This window comes from Lynx rufus, unplaced genomic scaffold (assembly GCF_022079265.1).
Source record: "Lynx rufus isolate CCGP_SWC_20201006 ecotype Redwood Valley unplaced genomic scaffold, mLynRuf1.p SCAF_1, whole genome shotgun sequence".
Taxonomy (NCBI): Eukaryota; Metazoa; Chordata; class Mammalia; order Carnivora; family Felidae; genus Lynx; species Lynx rufus.
This window is the reverse complement of record NW_025814823.1, coordinates 108,949,896-108,967,901: the sequence shown is the minus strand read 5'-3', so window position 1 is coordinate 108,967,901 and position 18,006 is coordinate 108,949,896. Positions and strand designations below refer to the sequence as shown.

The window sequence follows — 18,006 nt, the reverse complement described above, 5'->3', positions numbered from 1 at the left end:
AACCAGAGGCTGAAGGCTCAAGAAGTGAGGCAGAGGAAGGCTGAGATGTAAGGTATGAGAGGCAGCCTGGGGGTGGTGGATGGGCCAGGTAAAGCTCAAGATTAGGGTCCTGAGGCAGGCACGGGAGATGCTTAGAGGCCCCCAGATGTAGCTGGGCATGCTGATGCTTCGTAACAAAGACCTGGAATCCCTGGCATCCCTCTCAGTATCTTATCTTGGCTGGTTCATGCTAAACAGCAAGGAGGGTAATATAAGAGGTAATATAAGACCTGAAAGGAAGTCTCAGAGGCTAGGGTTCAAGTCTTTGACCATGTGACTCTGGATAAGTTATTTCTCTGCTCAGAGCTTTGGTTACACCATCTGTAGAAGAGGGGTTGTGGTGTCACATGATTGTGGTGAGCATTAAAGAAATGATGTAAGTCATCCCAGTGACACTATGGGCTTTAGCTCCTCAGTACTACCAGGGTCATCTTCTGGGGTGGGGATGGTAGGGGAACTGTGGACTGTACTAAGGAAGCCAGAAAACCGCTGTCCTGACTCAGTGGCTTGCTCCACCCTGGCCTCTGGCCCAGATTCTGGAGGCCTTAGTCAAGGGGTGGGTGTCAGAGATGGGGGTTTCCCTGTAGGTTCCATGGGACAGAAGCATTGTCTCTCTCTGGAAAGCCCTCAAAACAGCTGGAGGTACCCCTGTCTGAGAAGAGCTCAGAACTGCCAGAACAGATGGGTGGACCAGTTGGACCTGCCCCCTGGGGAAACCCAGGCATGAGCTGGCATCTGGACCTTAATACAGTTCCTGTCCATCCTGCTCCAACAAGGATCTGAGGAAAGCTTGAAGAGAGGCTGGGGTAATGCACAGGCCACGGGCTGCTCTCACCTGAATCTTGCTTGGCATCCAGCCTGTCCAGAAGTCTCCCAGTGCCTGCACTATCCAGGTCTCTTCTACCCACATCATCTCCTCATTCCCCATTACCCCCCTCACTCCACCTGTCCTGAAGACCTTGCAAGAGATGCCACTTCATGCTACACTGACTTGCTCCCTCCAAGATTAGGGATATTTTCTGACCTCTTGGTCTCCCCTTGCCTCCATGATGCCACTATTCCTGGCTCTCTCCTCTGGGACCAATTCTTACAGACTTCTACTGTAGCTCTCTCTTCCTTTGCCCATTTGCTAGGTTTGCAGGTAGGTACCTTGGTGCTTGGTTCTTTCTCTCCCTAGCTATACTAGATATCTCAAATTTGTGAGGTATCTATGGGCCAAATCAGGGCCTGCACCCTCCAAGCAGGGTCCCTGCTTTTTCTTCCAAAGGTGATGGCACAAATCAGTGCCACCATTAAAGACCTAAAGGGAGTCCACCAAATCTTCATTTAATTCACTCGTAAAACTCAGCACCTAGAGGATGGTAGTGGGCTACTACCAATTCAAGAAGTCGTAGCCACATTTACAGCCCCTGTGCCTGCCAGATGTGGTATCTTTGATTCAGCAGATTAACATGGCCTCAGGCACTGAATGAGTGGCCACTGATCTGATTACTCCATTCTTTTTCCATCCTCATCAAATAGTTTGCATTCACTTGGAGAAAACAGTATAAATTTACAGAGCTAGGTTATCTCTCCTTCCCTCTACATAACATAGTCCCAAGAGATCTAGGCCATTTGGATATCCCACAGAATATCACACTGGTCTACTCTACCAGTAATGTTATGCCAATCAGACAAGGTGATCAAGAAGTGGCTAACACTTTGGTGGCCATGACAAGACACATGCACTCCAGAAGATAAGCCCTGTGAAGTTTCAGAACCTGCCACATCAGCAAAATTTTTAGAGACCCATTGGTCTATGGCATGTCAGGAAATTTCCTTCTATGTATAAGAAAAATTGCTACATCTTGTTCCTTTCATTATGAAGAAGGAAGCATGTTTGGTAGGCCCCTTGGTGTTATGGATGCAACCTGTTGCACATTTGGGAATATTATTCTGACCCATATTCTTGGCAATAACACAAAAACTTGCCATCTGTGAGTGGGTCCCCAAGCAGGAAAGGGCTCTGCAGTAGTTTCGGGCTGTAGTACAAGTAGCCCTGCCATTTGGGCCATATAAATGATCAGAACCTATTGTTTTTAAAGGTATGAGTAGTGGGGAAGTATGTTGTTTCCCTGGGACTCTGGAGCAAAGCCATAGCATCTACATTGGGGAATTATATACATTTTGAAAACCAACTCCTGTTGTACTCCTGAGCCCTAGTGGAGCTGGGACAATTATGCAGCTGGAACTACCTGTGACAAGTTGGTTTCTTCCAGACTTACTAAGCCATAAGGTCAGGTTGGCCTAGCAACAACGCATTATAAAATGGAAGTCATACTTCTGGAATCAAATATGAATAGGATTGGAGGGCACAAATAAGCTACACAAACAGGTAACCCAGAACCCTGTGTCATCCACCTCTGTGGCACAAGAGCCTATCACACTTGTGGCTACATTAGTGATCCCCTAGGACCAGCTAATGGAGGATGTGAAAACCCAAGCCTGGTTCACAAATAGGTCAGATCAGTATATGGGTGAAGCCAAAAATGGTTAGTGACTATACTACAGCCCCACTCAAGGATGACCTTGAAAGGCAATAGTAAGGAAAAATCCAATGGACTAGAGCTTCAGGTGGTATATCTGGCCACTGACTTTGTGTAGAGAGATAGTCTGAAATTAAAATATATATGTACTCATGGGCAGTGGCAAGTGGAAAGACCAGTTGGGGATAGTGGCAGTGACAGATTGACAGAGTCGCAGGCAGTGACAGACAAAGACACAGCTGTTGCAGTGGTGGTAGTTCTGTCCTGAGCTTGGCCCTGGAGGCTCTTGGAGTTTCCTTTTGTCACTGTGATCAAAAACTTCCAGAAATTCTTTCCAGGGCCATACTTCCCCCTACCCCCATGGACCCCAATAAGGGAGCAGGCTGTGACCCTTGCTGTCCCTGGATCTAGAGTCAAGAATCAATCCACTCTCTTGTCCCCACTTCCCCTTCCCAGCCTTGTAGGTCAAAGAAAGCCTCCCCCATATTCCTCCTAGGGCCATCTACTCATAGCATGGTGGACCTGCTTGTCCCGGAAAAGGTCTTCTTAGGAACTACTGTGAGGCCAGCCTCTGTGGGCACATTGGACAGTGTCAGGTAAAGGCTGCAGTCCCATTTATCAGAAAATGTTTAGCTCTAATTGGCCAGCTTCTGTTGTCATCCTTATGACCTCCAGGGCCCAGAGACCTAACAGCCTAAAAGGTTGTAGCTAAGAGGAGACATTCCAGGCCAGATGAGGATGAGGTGATTAACCCTTTCATAGATAGGGAGACTGAGGCTGACTTGGAACATATTCAGCTCTATAGAGTCCAAGAACCCCCTAGGAAGGGGCGAGATGTTTCTCCCTTGAAGGGATCTTTTTGCTGAAACCATGACCAGGCTCCTGCCTCAGGTTGGGCCCATGAGACAGAGACTTTGAGACAGAGATTAGCATGCAGGATTGCTCGTGGAAGGGAAGGGAAATAGGAATAAGCACAGGGAGAAGCTGGATTCAATGCAGTCATAACAAAAGTCTCAGCTAACCCAAAGGAGGGTTCTAGAGCTGGGATGGTCCTTCAGAGTTTTCCTAAGTTGGGGCGAGGAGGAAATCAAGATTTTATTCATTCATGCGCATCAGTAATTGGATATAGGTTGTTGGTTATTGACTTTAGGCATGGCAACTTTGTTCAGCAAAGGAAATCCCCAAAGAGACACACAGTATTCTATCTGAAGCTCAGGGCTGGTGTCTGCTGGTAGGCTAGACATAGGACAGTGGCAGTAACTAGTTCACATGTGGTAAGAACTCCTGGTATTGGATTCATGCAGAGTCTGCCCCTATGGCTATTCCATTCATGTACCCATTGGGCCAGCACTAGGGCAGAATGACAGAAACTGGACAGTATCAACCGGATGAGTCAGTACGTCTACCAGATTACTGTACCTCTTTCACTGTGGTATGATTTCTGGTGACCATTACCATGCAATATGAAACTTCTCATACTTTGTACCACAAACATTTGTCCATCACATTCCTTTATCCTCAACTTCCTTGTCTCAGGTCTTCTGGTCTTCCTCTTTCCAGGTCCCTGTCCAATCAGCAAAGCCAAAAGGAAACTCCAAAAGCCTCTAGGGCCAAGCTCAGGACAGAACTACCACCCCTGCAACAGCTGTGTCTTTGTCTGTCACTGCCTGCGACTCTGTCAATCTGTCACTGCCACTATCCCCAACTGGTCTTTCCGTCTTTCCCATCCAAGCTCTGGCTGAATCTGTCATTGCCAGGGACTCTCAGTATCTGTCTATCTGTTACTTTCAGGAGCCCTGAGCTATGTCTGTCATTTTTTTCTGTCACTGTTATGGACCTGTTCTGTCTTTATGTGACTCCTGGGCCATTGGATTGCCTGACTCTAAGGAAAGATGCTCCTTCTTACCATGGGGGCTTACAGTAACTAGGGGACCTAGGCCTGCAGTCATACCTGGTGTTTTTATTTGGTCATAGAGCCCAAGTCTCCGTCTCTGTTCCTGAGTTTCATAGGCAGGGGAGTCTTTGGTATGACAATGGCCTGAGACATTGCCTGCAGCTCTTGCAGCTTTCCCTAATTTCTACCTGGGTTCCAACACTGGATGGTGTGCATTTCCAGGGGATTAACTGGTGAGAGATGGGGTATTAGGGTCTAACTGAGTCATAGTCCTTCTCTGAATCTGGGCTGGGTACAGCCTTGTTACCAGCCCTGGGGAGGGCTGGAGCTTCTGTTTCAGTTAAGGACCTGGGAGGGGCCCACAACAGCTGGCCCAGAGAGATCCCAGTGGGATAAGAGGCCTGAGGACTGTAGGGGTCAGTCAAGGAGAGCTTCCTGGGATATAGGAGGAGAGTGGAGACTATGAGTTACCATGTAGTTTCTGACTGGAAACTATGGCTCTAGCAGCAGCTGCTGATTCTTTGGTTTCCTCTCCCAGTACATGAAATGACCCCACCCTTATCCAGACCTGCTGGCAGAAGAAGCCTGGGTAGGAGCCAGGGCTTCCACCAGGAAAGCTTGGGGCTGCCCCAGGCTCTGGGCAGGAGGAAATGTGACACAATGCCAGAGAGCTGGGCTTCCCTCCCTTCTATTTCCTTCAAGATAGTACCCAAATCCATTAAGTGGGAAAGGGGGCAGGCAGTTGTGCTGGTATTGGGTTCCCAGGTCCCCCGGCTCCTATCCTCTTGGCTCACCTCTCAGATGCTGTTGTTGATAAAGGTAATGATAACAGCATCCCTTGCTATACAAGAGTACCTTATAGCCTAGTGCTGATCTGCTCCCACAGAGCATTTCCTAAACTTTGAAAATTCATAATGCCTTTTCATCTTGATTTCCATAAAATCTATGTGCATTTCTTTTACTTGTAGGTGAGAAAAGACTCATTTTCATCAGACCCTGAAATGTAGCCACTGCTGGCACCCGTATAGTGAAGGGTCCTCCTCAGACCTGAGGGATAGAGAAGTAGTTCAGAGAAGAGACCCCACATTCCCTGAGGAGCAGATGGTAGTGTCCCCTAAGACCCAGTAGGTGGGCAGGCAAGCCTCAGAGTGAGTATTGAGGAAGAGTATGCCCCAATAGAGGAAGTGTCCATTCCTACTGGACACTGGTTGAGTCTCCTGAGGGGATGGATGTCAGACACTTAACAGATGTCAAGCACTTGGCTGGGATACATTCCAGGCATAGAGGCGAGGGTATGGTAGGAGAACTGTGACTGGTTTCTGTTCCTGGGACCTAGGATTGCCATGAGGGGACAGGGCTATGAGCAGAAGCTGAAGGTATGTTTAAGGATCATGAGGGCCAGAGTGTCATGGCTGGGTCTTAGGTCAGATCATACAGCTTGATATTCACCCTGAGCCAACAGGCAGACCATATGGGACACAGCCAGACTAATTCCCTAAAATGTAAACATCTCAAGGGTTGGGTTCCCTGCAGAGCCTGGCACAATTCCTGATACTTCATAGGCACTCAATAAATATTTGTTGAATAGATTCATGAGTATATAAATCCATATAGCTGCCATGGAGAGAGAAGCAGGAGAGGTCTGTGTAGAGACTAATGCCTCTGGGCCATCTGAGGTGGTAGTCTGTGTGGGACAGGTGGGCTAGGCTGGGGAAGGGCTACAGGCTGGTGAAGTAGGCAGATTTCTTTAAGGGACCAGGAAAGTGAAAGTACCAGGATATGATGGGGGGTTGACTAGGGGATGGTGACCCTGAGAGGAGCCCAGGACACTACCTGGGGCTAAGCCCCTCAGCCTTGTCTCTCCCCTAGGATGATAGCACCTCATAGTTTCCTTAGGGCCTCCTAGAGCCTATGGGGCAAGAGACTTATGGACAAGGGCTGCACTGCAGAATGCACTGGCAAGACACCATCCACATGCATGTCAGACTGGGCCCTTTTTGAGCTAACTGCTCCCAAAATGAGATGCTAGAAGTTGACGGAGCCCCTACACAGCCGTAGTAGCATGGGGAAGTGGAAAGTGTAAACTTGCTAATTTCTGCTGTTATCAATGTGCCTACTTCCCTGCAGTCTACCCAAGCCAAGCTCCCCAAGGGCAGGTCCAACGGCCCTGTGAGCACCATCTGAGGCTTAATCAGATTTGGGTTTTGTTTCCCAACAATTGGCTTGTCAGAATGTTGACAACTGGGCAAGAATGAACAATGTAGAGAAGAATTTCCAGTAATGATGAGGACTTTGGGAAGCAGTTTCAGATTATGTGAAAGGAGAGGAAAGATCCAGAGTCTGATGGACACACAGTCTACAAGAGGTAGGAAAACCAATATTGCTTAAAAAAGACTTTTCCATGGAAAAATATTTGACAGTAACTACTAAAACTAAAATATGTATACCCGATGACCCAGTAATTCCACACCATTCCCAGCATTTCCAGCAGAAATGCATATATAATACTCACCAAGAAAGGAATACAGGAATATTTGTAGCAACCTTATTAATGTTAGCCAAAAAACGGAAACAGCCAAAATATCCATCAGCAGTGAAATGGGGAAATACGTGGTGGGACATGATGGACTACCACACAGAAACAAAATAGACTACAGCTCCATCAAAAAACAGAAAGGATTGCACAGATATAATATTGAACAAGAAATGTCAAACATAAAAGAGAGCACAGTCTATGATTCCATTTAAATGAAGTTTAAGAAGGGAAAGATGAATTTATGGTGATAGAGTCTGGACACTTAGGACAGCAGATAGTAACTAAGAGGGAGAAAGCAGAGGCAGCCTTTAGGAGTGCTAGAAATGCTCTGTATCTTACAGCTCTCGGGTGCCGGTTGTATTGGTATAGACATATGCAAAAAGTCACTGAAATGTACACTTAAGGATTCTTGTGCTTAATGTACAACTCAGTTAAAACTCAAAATAATTTTTTTTTAAGAAGCTTTTATCTGCCTCCAGAAGAACTGCAGGATCTTGAAGAAATGCGGATCTTCCCCTTGGGTGAGGGCCAGGAAGTATGTTTGAGGGCAGAACCTGGGGAGTTTGTGCTGATCTTCCCTTGAAGTTGAGAAAAAGAAAAGGGAGAAAGGTTTTTAATTAATCATCTCTCAGGTTGAAAGAGCAGGTCTGGGCCAGAGATAACATCAGTGGCAGCAACATGAAACTGTTTCACTGCTGTTATCTCAAACCACAGTGAAAAATAACTTGTGAAGCTGCATCTTTCCTGGCAGCCATAGCTCAGGGTCTCCTCACAGGAGGGAAATTGGTCAGCCATTTCTGAGGGCAACAGCCCTTCTGAGGGTCCAGAAAAGGGGCTTCTGCGAACCGGGCCTGAGGATTCAGTTCAGCTTACCTCCTGTGTGGTCCTGAAGAAGTCCCAGGCCTGTCTGGGCCTTGGGGGCAGGGTGCTTCCAGCACTAACAGAAGGTGAGATGGCTCCTCCCCATCCCCAGCTCCCTTCTTGGAGCTGGCCCTGCTCTGACCTGCCCTATAGACCTGGATGCCATGAGCATTCTGGCCTCCCCTCTCCTCAGAGAAACTGGGCCAGCATCAGGGCACTCTCAGCAGAAACAGGTTTTCCTGGCCTTGCCCTAAACATCAGGGCAGTAGGCCTTCCTATGTCATAGCAGGTTGGTCTGGGGCTGGTGCCTCTCTGTCCCTGCCACAACCCTACTTTACAGTTTTAAGGAGATTGAGGCCTAGGAGAGACGCAAATGCCAGATTTCTTTTTTGCGAAGCCCCTGTAATAGTGTGGGAGGGTCCATGACAGGAGCTGCTGGATTCAGCCATGTGCCTTCAACACAAATAGCAACTTACTCAGAAGGCCAGGTTGGCACAATATGTGCCTGGTGCATGTACCCCCTGCCCTCCACTCTCATTTATATAAACCCTGAATTCCTAAGCATGCACATGTGCAGGCAACCAAGATACAAGAGGCATAAGGGCTCAGGTCCTAGTTTCCAGGGCCAGTTCTGCCTACTTGGGTCTGTGTGATGCAGGCCAGATGTGTAGCCCCCACCCTTCACTCCATGCATGGGATAGTTGTGAGGTTAATTGAGGATGCCTGAGTAGTACCTTTCAACCTCCAGGCCTGTAGTGAGAGCTATCCTGCCTGCCAAGGAAGAGTAGCCAGGCCTCTTTTGCTGTCCATGCTATCTCAGAAAGAGCAGACAGCCCTCTGGACTTTGAGGGGAGAAGACTCCCCTTTTTAAGCTAATCACCTGCGTCTTGGTTGAACCACCGACTTGGGGAATCATTTGATGCAAGCTGCCACCAAGAACTCCATTTACCTGGAGACACTGAAGGTGCAAATTTTCTGTAAACAAGGGAACCACATGATGCCCACTGATCTTGGCATTCAGTGTCTCTCCTCAGATCCAGCCACAGCCACGTTTACAGTCATCACAGGGTAGAAAACCAAGGAGAAAATATACCTGCCATCCCACCACCCAGGTCATCATCCCAATTCCTTTCTAGCCCTTGGCCTACTTGGCATTATCCCAGCATCGATGCCATTCTGGACCTTTCACAGGTGCCTTGTCATGTTGCCATGTTAACTTCATGTCCCTTACTTTATTTCATGGACTGAACAATTGGCTTTTTCTGTGGATAAAGCTTCCCTCCTTCTGTGTGCTCTCCCAAAATGTGAATGCTGAGTCAAAGAATGTAGCCACGCTGTGGCCTGTGATAGAGACCATCATGTGGCTGCCAACAGGGCTGTTCCAGTTCTTGAGGCCTCGCATGTATGAGAAGGCTGCACAGCCACTTTAGCGCATGTCTTAGATTCCTGGTTCTAATCTCAGTACTACTGACTTCTGAGGCAGAAGGGGGGCTCTAAGAGGCAGAGGGTGATAAAGAGTTGAGGTGGTCCCTAGGGAGGCCCCTGTGAAATGAAGGGAAAGGGACTGTTCAATTGTCCTGGTAAGCCTTGATGTTTGGATGAGCCTGTGTTCTCAGGCTACCCAACCCTGCCTTTCCTCCTGGTCTAGAGGTGGGCCTAGCAAAGCCAAGAGTGTTTCTTCAGGGTCAGAATAGGCCTGACCCATATCTTCCCATGGTTATCTTCCTTGGAGGGATATAATATGAACCTTTTGCCTGGTATCCTAGGGAAAGAGAGTGCATAGGGCCATCCCAGCCATTTGGGGGTCAGACCAAACCTCTTGTGCCCAGGTGTCCAGCCCAGAGCTCCGGCCTTCCAGTGTACCAGCTTCTCCATAGATTCTGAGGCAGTAGAGCCAGTAGGCTCCCAGAGAGCTGTGGGCTCAGGCCTGCCTGGGTCTCCAGAGCAGTACCCACATGGCCCTCCCACCTGGTTCCAACAGGAACCATTACCACTGTCTAGATATGAGCCTAACTGGAGGGGAAACTAGGGCACATAGAAAACCCAAGTGGCTCGGAGCACCTGGATGGCTCAGTCAGTTAAGCGTTCTACTTTGACTCAGGTCACGATCTCACAGTTCATGGGTTCAGGCCCTGCATCAGGCTCTGTGCTGACAGCTAGGAGCCCAGAACCTGGAGCCTGCTTCAGATTCAGTGTCTCCCTGTCTCTCTGCCCCTCCTCTCCTTGTACTCTGTCTCTCTCTCTCAAAAATAAATAAACATTAAAAAAAAAAAAAAGAAAAAAAAAAGAAAACCCAAGTGGCCCTCACTGCAGGATCTCTTCATGGATGGCGTTTGGTGACCAAGGTTTAAGGGTGGCAGGGGAATGGGGACAATTATTTCTTGTTGAATAGCTGCCCTCCTACCTGTGTCCTTACCAACTTTCCTGTTTCCCAGAGGAGGCACCAGAGCTTCTTGATCAACCTTAGTTTCCCTAGAGCTGAGCCACATGCTCTGAGGCCCCAAGCTTGACAAAGACCCTGAACTTTGGCTATGGTCTGGCCTTTGGGGCTAGAGCCCACCCTGCCTGTATGGACTGTGGCTGAGAAACTGAGGTGCATGTTCAACGTCACACAGTGAGTTAGTGACAGGCCAGGCCTGTGTACACCCTAATGTCCTGAACACAGCAAGGGGATGATGAAGGTATACACGCTAACCCCCAGACCTCCACTATTAGATGCCTTAGACTAAAAGGAGGCTGAAGCAGTGAAGTGGTAGGTCTTGTCATCAGTGTGTCTCCACAACCCCATCCTGCCATGCATCCTGCAGGCTCTGGTGCTCATTACAGAGGAGTAACCTTAGGAACCCTGAGCACCCATGTAATGTGGCAGGCAAGGAGAGATGATGAATTAGATGTAGAGCTCACAGTCTGTGGGGAGTGCACCATGGGCTTCCTCTGGGCTTTATCTTAATTATCTTTGGCCCCTGGGCCTATCAGCCTTGATACCCAGAACTGAGTCACAGGGCTGTCCTCCATGTTCTGAGATAATTTGGCAACTTTGCTCAGTCACACTTGCTGATCTGGCCTGATGTGGCCTATCAAGGTGGGGATGAGCAGGGAGTGGTCTGTGAAGCCTGGAGCAAGGGATAGGGGTAGGCAGAGCTGTGGAAGGTCTGTGCTCTGGCTGCAGGCACAATCCAAAGCTTCACAGCTAGGCAAGCCCTATCAGAAGGTAGATGTTGCACACTCCCTAAAGGTCTGGCTTGGGCCACATTGTGGTTGCAGCTTGATACCTAATGGTATTCCAGAGCACTACATCTTTATCTTTCCTGGTTTGGTGAAGGAGCTCATGGTCTGGAAGGTTTGGATTGTAGGAGGCTGTCACCTCCAGTAAACTCTTCAAATCAGGGTTAGGGTTAGAATTGAAGATAAGGGGATCAGAGCTCAGTACCTCAGTCTGGCATCACTTCAGGACCAGAGTAACTTGTGAATTCACTACAGTCATGACCCCATATGCTGGGGGATTGGGGGTAATAGCAGTTTGGGGAGTGGGCTGTTACACCAAGGGGACACTGAAGGGTGTTGTGAGGGACTTTACTTTGAAGTCAGATAGCTATTTGATGGTCTCAAAGAAGCTAGGGGTTGGAGATATCCCTACTCCCTGTGGACCACCCACCTGGTCCAGGTTCCCTACTGTGCCCAGTCCTCTGTGAGTAGGCTCAAAGCCCCATGCCCCTGAGCCATTTACCAGGTCTGACCCTTCTCTGGTTATACCAGTCCTCAGCAAGAAAGCAGGCAAGGGGAGATGATGAATTAGATTTAGACACCCCCCCCCCCGCCCCCGCCCGGAGCAGTAGTAGACACCACAGAGGGAAAGGCCTTGAGCCTTGAGTCTTGGCCCTCAGATCCAGGAGTGCTTGGGTGCTGAGTGAGGCTGGGGATGGAGGGATATTTGAAAGGACCTGATTCGAGTTCTGAAGAGCACAGGGAGAAGAGGGCTAGTAATAAGATGCACAGACATTGATGTGCATCATTGTGTCCTACTCTGTGTCCACTGGCACCGGAGGGATAGTAGAAGAGTAGATGAGATGGGGCTCCCACTCACCCTCCTGGGCCTCCCTCCTGAGAGACTCCTGACTGTCCAGGTCAGGAGTCCGGGCTATGGAACCATCAACCCCAGCCCTCTGCCCCTTCCAGTTTACCAAGGGCCCAGGGAGACTAAACTCTATCACAACTCTCACTCACCAGCATTTATATACCCCAACTTTATTGAAATAGCAGGTGCTGTTGCATCATTTACAGAAATAATTTCCTCAGGCACACCCCCATCCTTATTACCCACCCACATTCTCATCAGCCAGCCCAGGGCCAGCAAACTCCCACCCCACCCTGGCTATAAATTGTTCCTGAGGCTCCTCCAGTTCCATTTCTTGCATCTCTAACCAGGCTTCACTGAAAAGATGGATTCTCATGGGCTGCTCTTGACCCTTTTACAGGATTTCCATCCTTCTATGGATATGACAACACTCTGTAAGGCTTCCTTGAACTGTGAGAAATTACTTTTCTCAGTAGTACAGTTCTTGGGTGATTCTGTTGGCTAAATAAGAAATACATATTTAAGTCATCTTTTTAGCAGAAAAAAATAAAAACAAACTCTGTTCTAGCCACAAGGGTCCTGTAAACCCTCCATCCCTGGGAGATACCTTGGGCAGGCCCTTAAAGGGGGCACTCGAGGCTATCTGGAGCACAGGATCTGAGGACCATATAGCCTTGGGGAGAGAGCAGCAAAGTGTGGGCAGGTCCCATGGTTGCCCAGGACAAGTAGGGTCAGAGCACAAAGGGGATGTGTAAACAGGGGGCCGAACATAGAGGAATACCTTGGTCATTTCCCAAGAACATGCCCCCCCTAAACCACTGCCCATCCCCACATAGTAGGCTCCCAGTGGGACTCATCAGCCCTGAAGGAATCCCAGGAGCAGGGCAAACCAGAGCTCCCTGGGACTGGCCACCGAACCAAGGTTGGCTGAGCAGCCCTTCCTAACCAGCCCTGCTCTGACCTGTCTCAGACATGCTCCACACTGACCCCTAAGCATAGGGACTTGGCAGAGGGCATAACAGAAACTTCTGAAACAACCCCTAAATCCCCACTCTCCTAAGCCCTAGCCCCTGTCAGTGAGTGTACTTCCTTTGGATCAGAAAATTGTACCTGAGGCCTCACATGTGACAAGTGGGGGCCGTAAGAAGTCCTTTGTCCCATTGGGCCCCCTGACTGTGGTGGCATGAGGTTCCCCTAAGAGCAAATAGCAACTTACTTCCAGCTTTGGGCAGATTCTGGTGAGTTCTTTCATGTCCTTATAAACCTTTCTTATATGATGGTCATGCTCGTTGTATTTCGTAAGTTCCTTCAGGGTAGAGATGAAGACCTTTGTAAACTCCCCATAGCAGGGCTCCTGAAACAGGGTTGGGGGCACTGGGATGATGGTGGTGTACATCAGACCACAAGTTGACCACCATTCCCATCCATCCCTGGTCACCCTGGCTAGGAGCCCTGAACTCAGAATCAGGCCCTACCCTGATTGTCCCACAGGACACTGGTGGGTGCTGTAAGCTGTGCAGTGAGTGTCTGGTCTGTCCCCAGGCCCAGGACTGATCTAGGGTGGTGATCAGGGAGCCTGGAAAAGCCTAAAAACTGGCCACTCGCTCATCTGTTGGCTGAGCTGTCAGCTCCAAACTCAAACTCCGCTTTCTTCCCAGATTTCTCACTCTGACATCTTTTGTTCTTATCTCTGCCCTGGGTGCTGACTGGGGTGATGATCCCTTTCAGATGTGGTCAGAAGGTCCATGGGGAGACTGCACCTTACCTCACTGGTGTTCTGGGGCCTTTTGAAGGAACCCTGGAAGCAGGAGAAGCTGGTCAGAAACACAAAGGGCCACTAAGAGCAAAGTAATGTTTGATGAAGACCCAGACTTACGTTGTAGACAATGTTGTCAGCCGAAAGTTCTTTCTGAATTTCAGCACAGACTGCGGTGTGATTGTCGTGAGCAGATGTGCTGGCTGTCTTCATCGAGGCAGAATGGTTTTCTGATCCCCAGAGTGCACAAGCCAGGAACACATACAGGTACATGGTATGACCTGATAATAGCTCCAAGCCAATCTGAGCCCTGGGCTTGGCTCCACATTTATGTGGAGAGGGGTACCTATATATGTGAGTCTAAGGAAATGCTAAATCTCTTATCAGTCATCACTGGCTTACGTGGAAGACAGAGAGTACCTTATCAGTGGGCAAGATATGCTTTTCATGCATTTTCTATGACCACAGCACACTTCATGGATTCTTGTTATTGCTGAGAATCAGGCTTGGTCTAAGAATTTTTATTTGTAATCACATCTAGAGTCATGACCCTTCTCTGCCTGCCTGTTGGGACAGGTCTTTGGCCAGGACTGGTGCTGTCTGCAGGTGCAGGCTAGAGCAGAGAGAGTAGGTGGGGTGGAGAGAGAGAGCCAGTCAGGGGGAACAGCTGCACCAAGCCAGCTTCCTCAGGCCCACCTGTCAAAGAGAAGGGTGGCCTTGCTGTTTACCTGACACTTGAGGACCCACCCACTTCCTCACTGTCCACAGGAGGGACACAAGGGAATGGGTTCAGGAACATGGCCTTCAACCGGGCTGGCAAAGGGAAGAGAAAAGCACTGCTCTTTCTTGGCCTGAAGGCCTTGGATTTTAGGGAAGGGCACCCGATTAGATGCAAAACTTCATGTAAAAACAAAAGGCAGCTCAGAAAAATGCCACACCAGAACCATGTACTAACAAATTCTGAATTTACATTCTGACTCTCAGAGATTAAGATCACCCATATGGGGGAAAGTTTGGTAAATATGCTGAGCTCTGACCCCTGTGGTTATTTTTGTTTGTTTTTTGTCTTTTTTTTTTTTTTTTTTTTTTTCTTGAACAGCTAGTCTATCTCCTGGTTCAAATTAGGAGTGGTTGAAACCCTGAGTATGAGGATCAGGGTGTGGTCACAGGGTCCAGGCCTCTGAGGGGCATAGGTGTTTTGCCTCGCTCAAGGGCAGGCCTGTTCAACCAGTGGCCAGCCAAGCCCCAGGAACCCTCAAGCCTTCTCAGGAAGTATAAGGCCCTTTTTCTGGAGCACAGTGCCCACTGACCAGGTTCCTTGGACTTCCAAGTGAACCTGAAAACCTCTCTTTGCAGTGGGACCCTTGAGCATCCAGGGAAGCACGTCTAGGTGTGCAGAATGTAGCACCCAGGCCAAGTCTCACCTCCCCTCTGCTCGGACAGTGCCGCCCCTCAGGCACCACCCCCAACCTTGCAGCTCCTCCCATCCTCACTGTCAGCATTCACTCAAGCTTGAAAATAAACTGGAAACGGCACAAATAAGAAGAGGCTTTTAATAATTTATTATTGTTGTAAAACATGTTGAATAAATATAGAGTATGATCTTAAATAAATAAATAAATAAATATCAAAATACATAAATAAATAAATATTACTGATCCCTGCCAATGTAAAACATTGCCTGCTCCCCATACCAAGCCCATATCAGGGGCAGCATGTTCCAGTGCAAGTCTGGCCCCGCCCGCCCCCCATGGCCAGGCCCCACACTATGGTCCCTCCAAAGTGAAGATCCTGAGTTTCAGCAATCCGTAGGTTCGAGGGCAGTGATTCTCGAGGTGCACTCTCAGGGCTGGCTCCTGGCTGGACTGGCCTGCCTCACTTCTAGACTGGCTTCCAGCAGTCAAAGGGGATGTTAAACAGAAAATCCTTCAGATTCTCTTTGAAATTTTTGAAGGTGATAGTCTGGGTTTCACAGGGCGTTTCCTTAAAAATAAGAAGAAGAAAAAGAAAACTTTGGGTCCAGGTATGAATGGGTAATGTGAGGGAAGCACCAGCGTGTTTCTGCACAGCCTGTTAGAACCCATTCTGGGCCCGCCTGCTGACCTGGATCAGGTGACAGGTTGCCACCATATGTCACTCAAAGGGTACACAACTCCTCCAGTCGCAGCCCAGGACAGGCACCTGACAAATTGCCTCTTTCCTCAGAGGCCAGCTCCAGTGACCCAGAAGGAGCAGGAGTCAAGTCCACAGACCTCACTCCTCACAGGAAAGGACTGTTTGGGGCCTTTGTCCAATCTGGATATGACCCCCTCCTAACTCCCATGCAATTTAGGCACCTCACAAGGGGCCAGGGAAAAGTCCTGTTGGGAGGTAGCACTTGGGCCCAGGAATGTACCCTGGACCTTAGGCAGGCTCTGAGTTTCCTTGGGTTTGCCTCACCACTGAGCTCATTAATGATAATAAGAGCATAAGCCTACTCCCACTAGGGAGTATGTAGGCTCCCAGCTCCATGGCTTTAACTCCAAGAGATAAAAATAATCAGGGCTGCTGACCCTCTGAAGGGGCTAATCATTATAAATCTGTTGACACAAAAACCCTTTAGGGTCCTGAACAGCTACAGTGAAAGGCCTCTCCTTTTACCCAGTCCTCAACCCTCCTAGGCCAAGACGTTCCAGCTTGGGACCCTGACATGGGCACTCACCGGAGTAAGGGGGCAGTGCTGCTTGTAATGGTTGGCCATCATTCTCAGAGGCTCCTTGAGGCTGATGAGGCTGCCCCGTAGGCCCTGCTCGTACAGCTTTAGGTGAGTCTGCAGGCATTTCGGCTCCTGTGGGAAACGTCCATTCCTTGGTGAGAAGTGGCCAAGTGCCCTCTGGTGGGCGCATGACAACCTCCCTGTCACTCTTTCCTGTTCTCAGCCCTGTCCCCCAGGAGTAGGGTTTGGGAGGGGAACAGGGTGATGCCGGGTCTAGTCATCCGTACTGCTCTGTTCATGTAAACATAAATCTGCACCATTCAGCTCAGGCCACCCTCAGCTAGCACAGCCACATTCCCTGGCATCTCAAGAGGGTCCCAGTCCCCAGGGAAGGAGGTTGCTATCCCCCAACCATTCGGGCAGTAAGGAGCAGGATGGGACATCCCCCAGACCTGCTATGTGAACAAGGCTTGACCCTGAAATACCTCTGCGCCTCTCTGTAGTCAGCACTCTTGTCTCCACAGGGCTTGGTCTCAAAGTAACTCCTGCTTACTTACCCGTCTCCTGGTGACTCCCACCCCCTTGAATGCTAGGTCTGTCCATGGCTGCTCAGCTAACAAAAGAGTTTACATGTCTGCCACAGGGGCAAGGCCCGTGGCCACCTGAACACCCCTCCTTCTGGCAGCCAGGTGACTGGAGAGAAAGTGGACTTTGTGAGAGTCCATCTAAAATGGAGCCACCCCCCAAGGTAGAGGCCTCTGGGAAGGTGTGTCAGAGAGGAGTATCTTACCTCAGGGTCAAACATTTCAGAGACGACTTCTACTGCTTCATTCTGTAGAAGAGGAAAATACCATGTTATCAAACTGACAGGGCCACTCCAGGCCAGTGAGATGGCTCAGGCACGGACCGCACTCCCTTCCTCACTCACCATCACAGCAGTTATTTCACTACTGTTGTTCAGAAGGCTCAGGGCCTCCTTGATGGCATCCACGTGTTGCCAGGGCCGAGTGACAGAGCTGGGTGAACTGGTGGGTGCAGAGATGCTGCAGACCACAGTGCCCAGGAAAAGCAGGTTCTGCAGCCACATCCTCCTGAGGACTTTAGCCTTTCTCTCTGAGCACTGGGCTCACTGGCAAAAGAGCTCTTATATACACAGTTAGAGGAAATGATTAATGGTGACCACAAAACGCCAGGGAGGCGGGGGAACTACCTGACCTGTGGAATCTCCTGGCCCTTATCACACATGGGAACGGTGAGCCTTTCCTCCAGGTGGTCAGGCTCAGGGGTTTTCGTTAATAAGTCCTTCCAAGAATTGGCAGCGCATCCGCCTGCCTCCTTGAGCACCCTCCAGCCTTCCCTGGCTAGTCTGCCCAATGAGGCTGCCCCCTTCCTCTGAGGAGCCTCTGGGCACAGTTTCGACTTCCTGGCCTGGAGTGGCCAGGGCGGGGCCTGGGCCCCGGACACTGGATCCGGACACTGGATCGAGCTCCTACACCCAGGCTCCCCACCCTGCCTCTAATCCCAAGAAGGCTCTGGGCTGGCTGTGCCCACCCTGGGGCCCATTCCAACATCAGCCTTCCCTTCTCCTCCTAGGTCCCTTTCCTCTGGCCACAGTGAAAGATCTG

At 49.5% G+C, this 18,006-nt stretch overlaps 1 protein-coding gene across 1 annotated transcript; it reads right to left on the bottom strand.

The window, feature by feature from the left end:
• Positions 1-15,439: 15,439 nt before the first annotated feature.
• On the bottom strand, positions 15,440-17,468 carry CSF2 (colony stimulating factor 2). Its single transcript, XM_047095250.1, has 4 exons — positions 17,310-17,468; positions 17,172-17,213; positions 16,388-16,513; positions 15,440-15,669 (listed from the first exon to the last, which is right to left on the bottom strand). Exons 1-4 carry the CDS (start codon positions 17,466-17,468, stop codon positions 15,568-15,570), a joined length of 429 nt encoding a protein of 142 aa, XP_046951206.1. The 3' UTR covers positions 15,440-15,567.
• Positions 17,469-18,006: the final 538 nt, after the last annotated feature.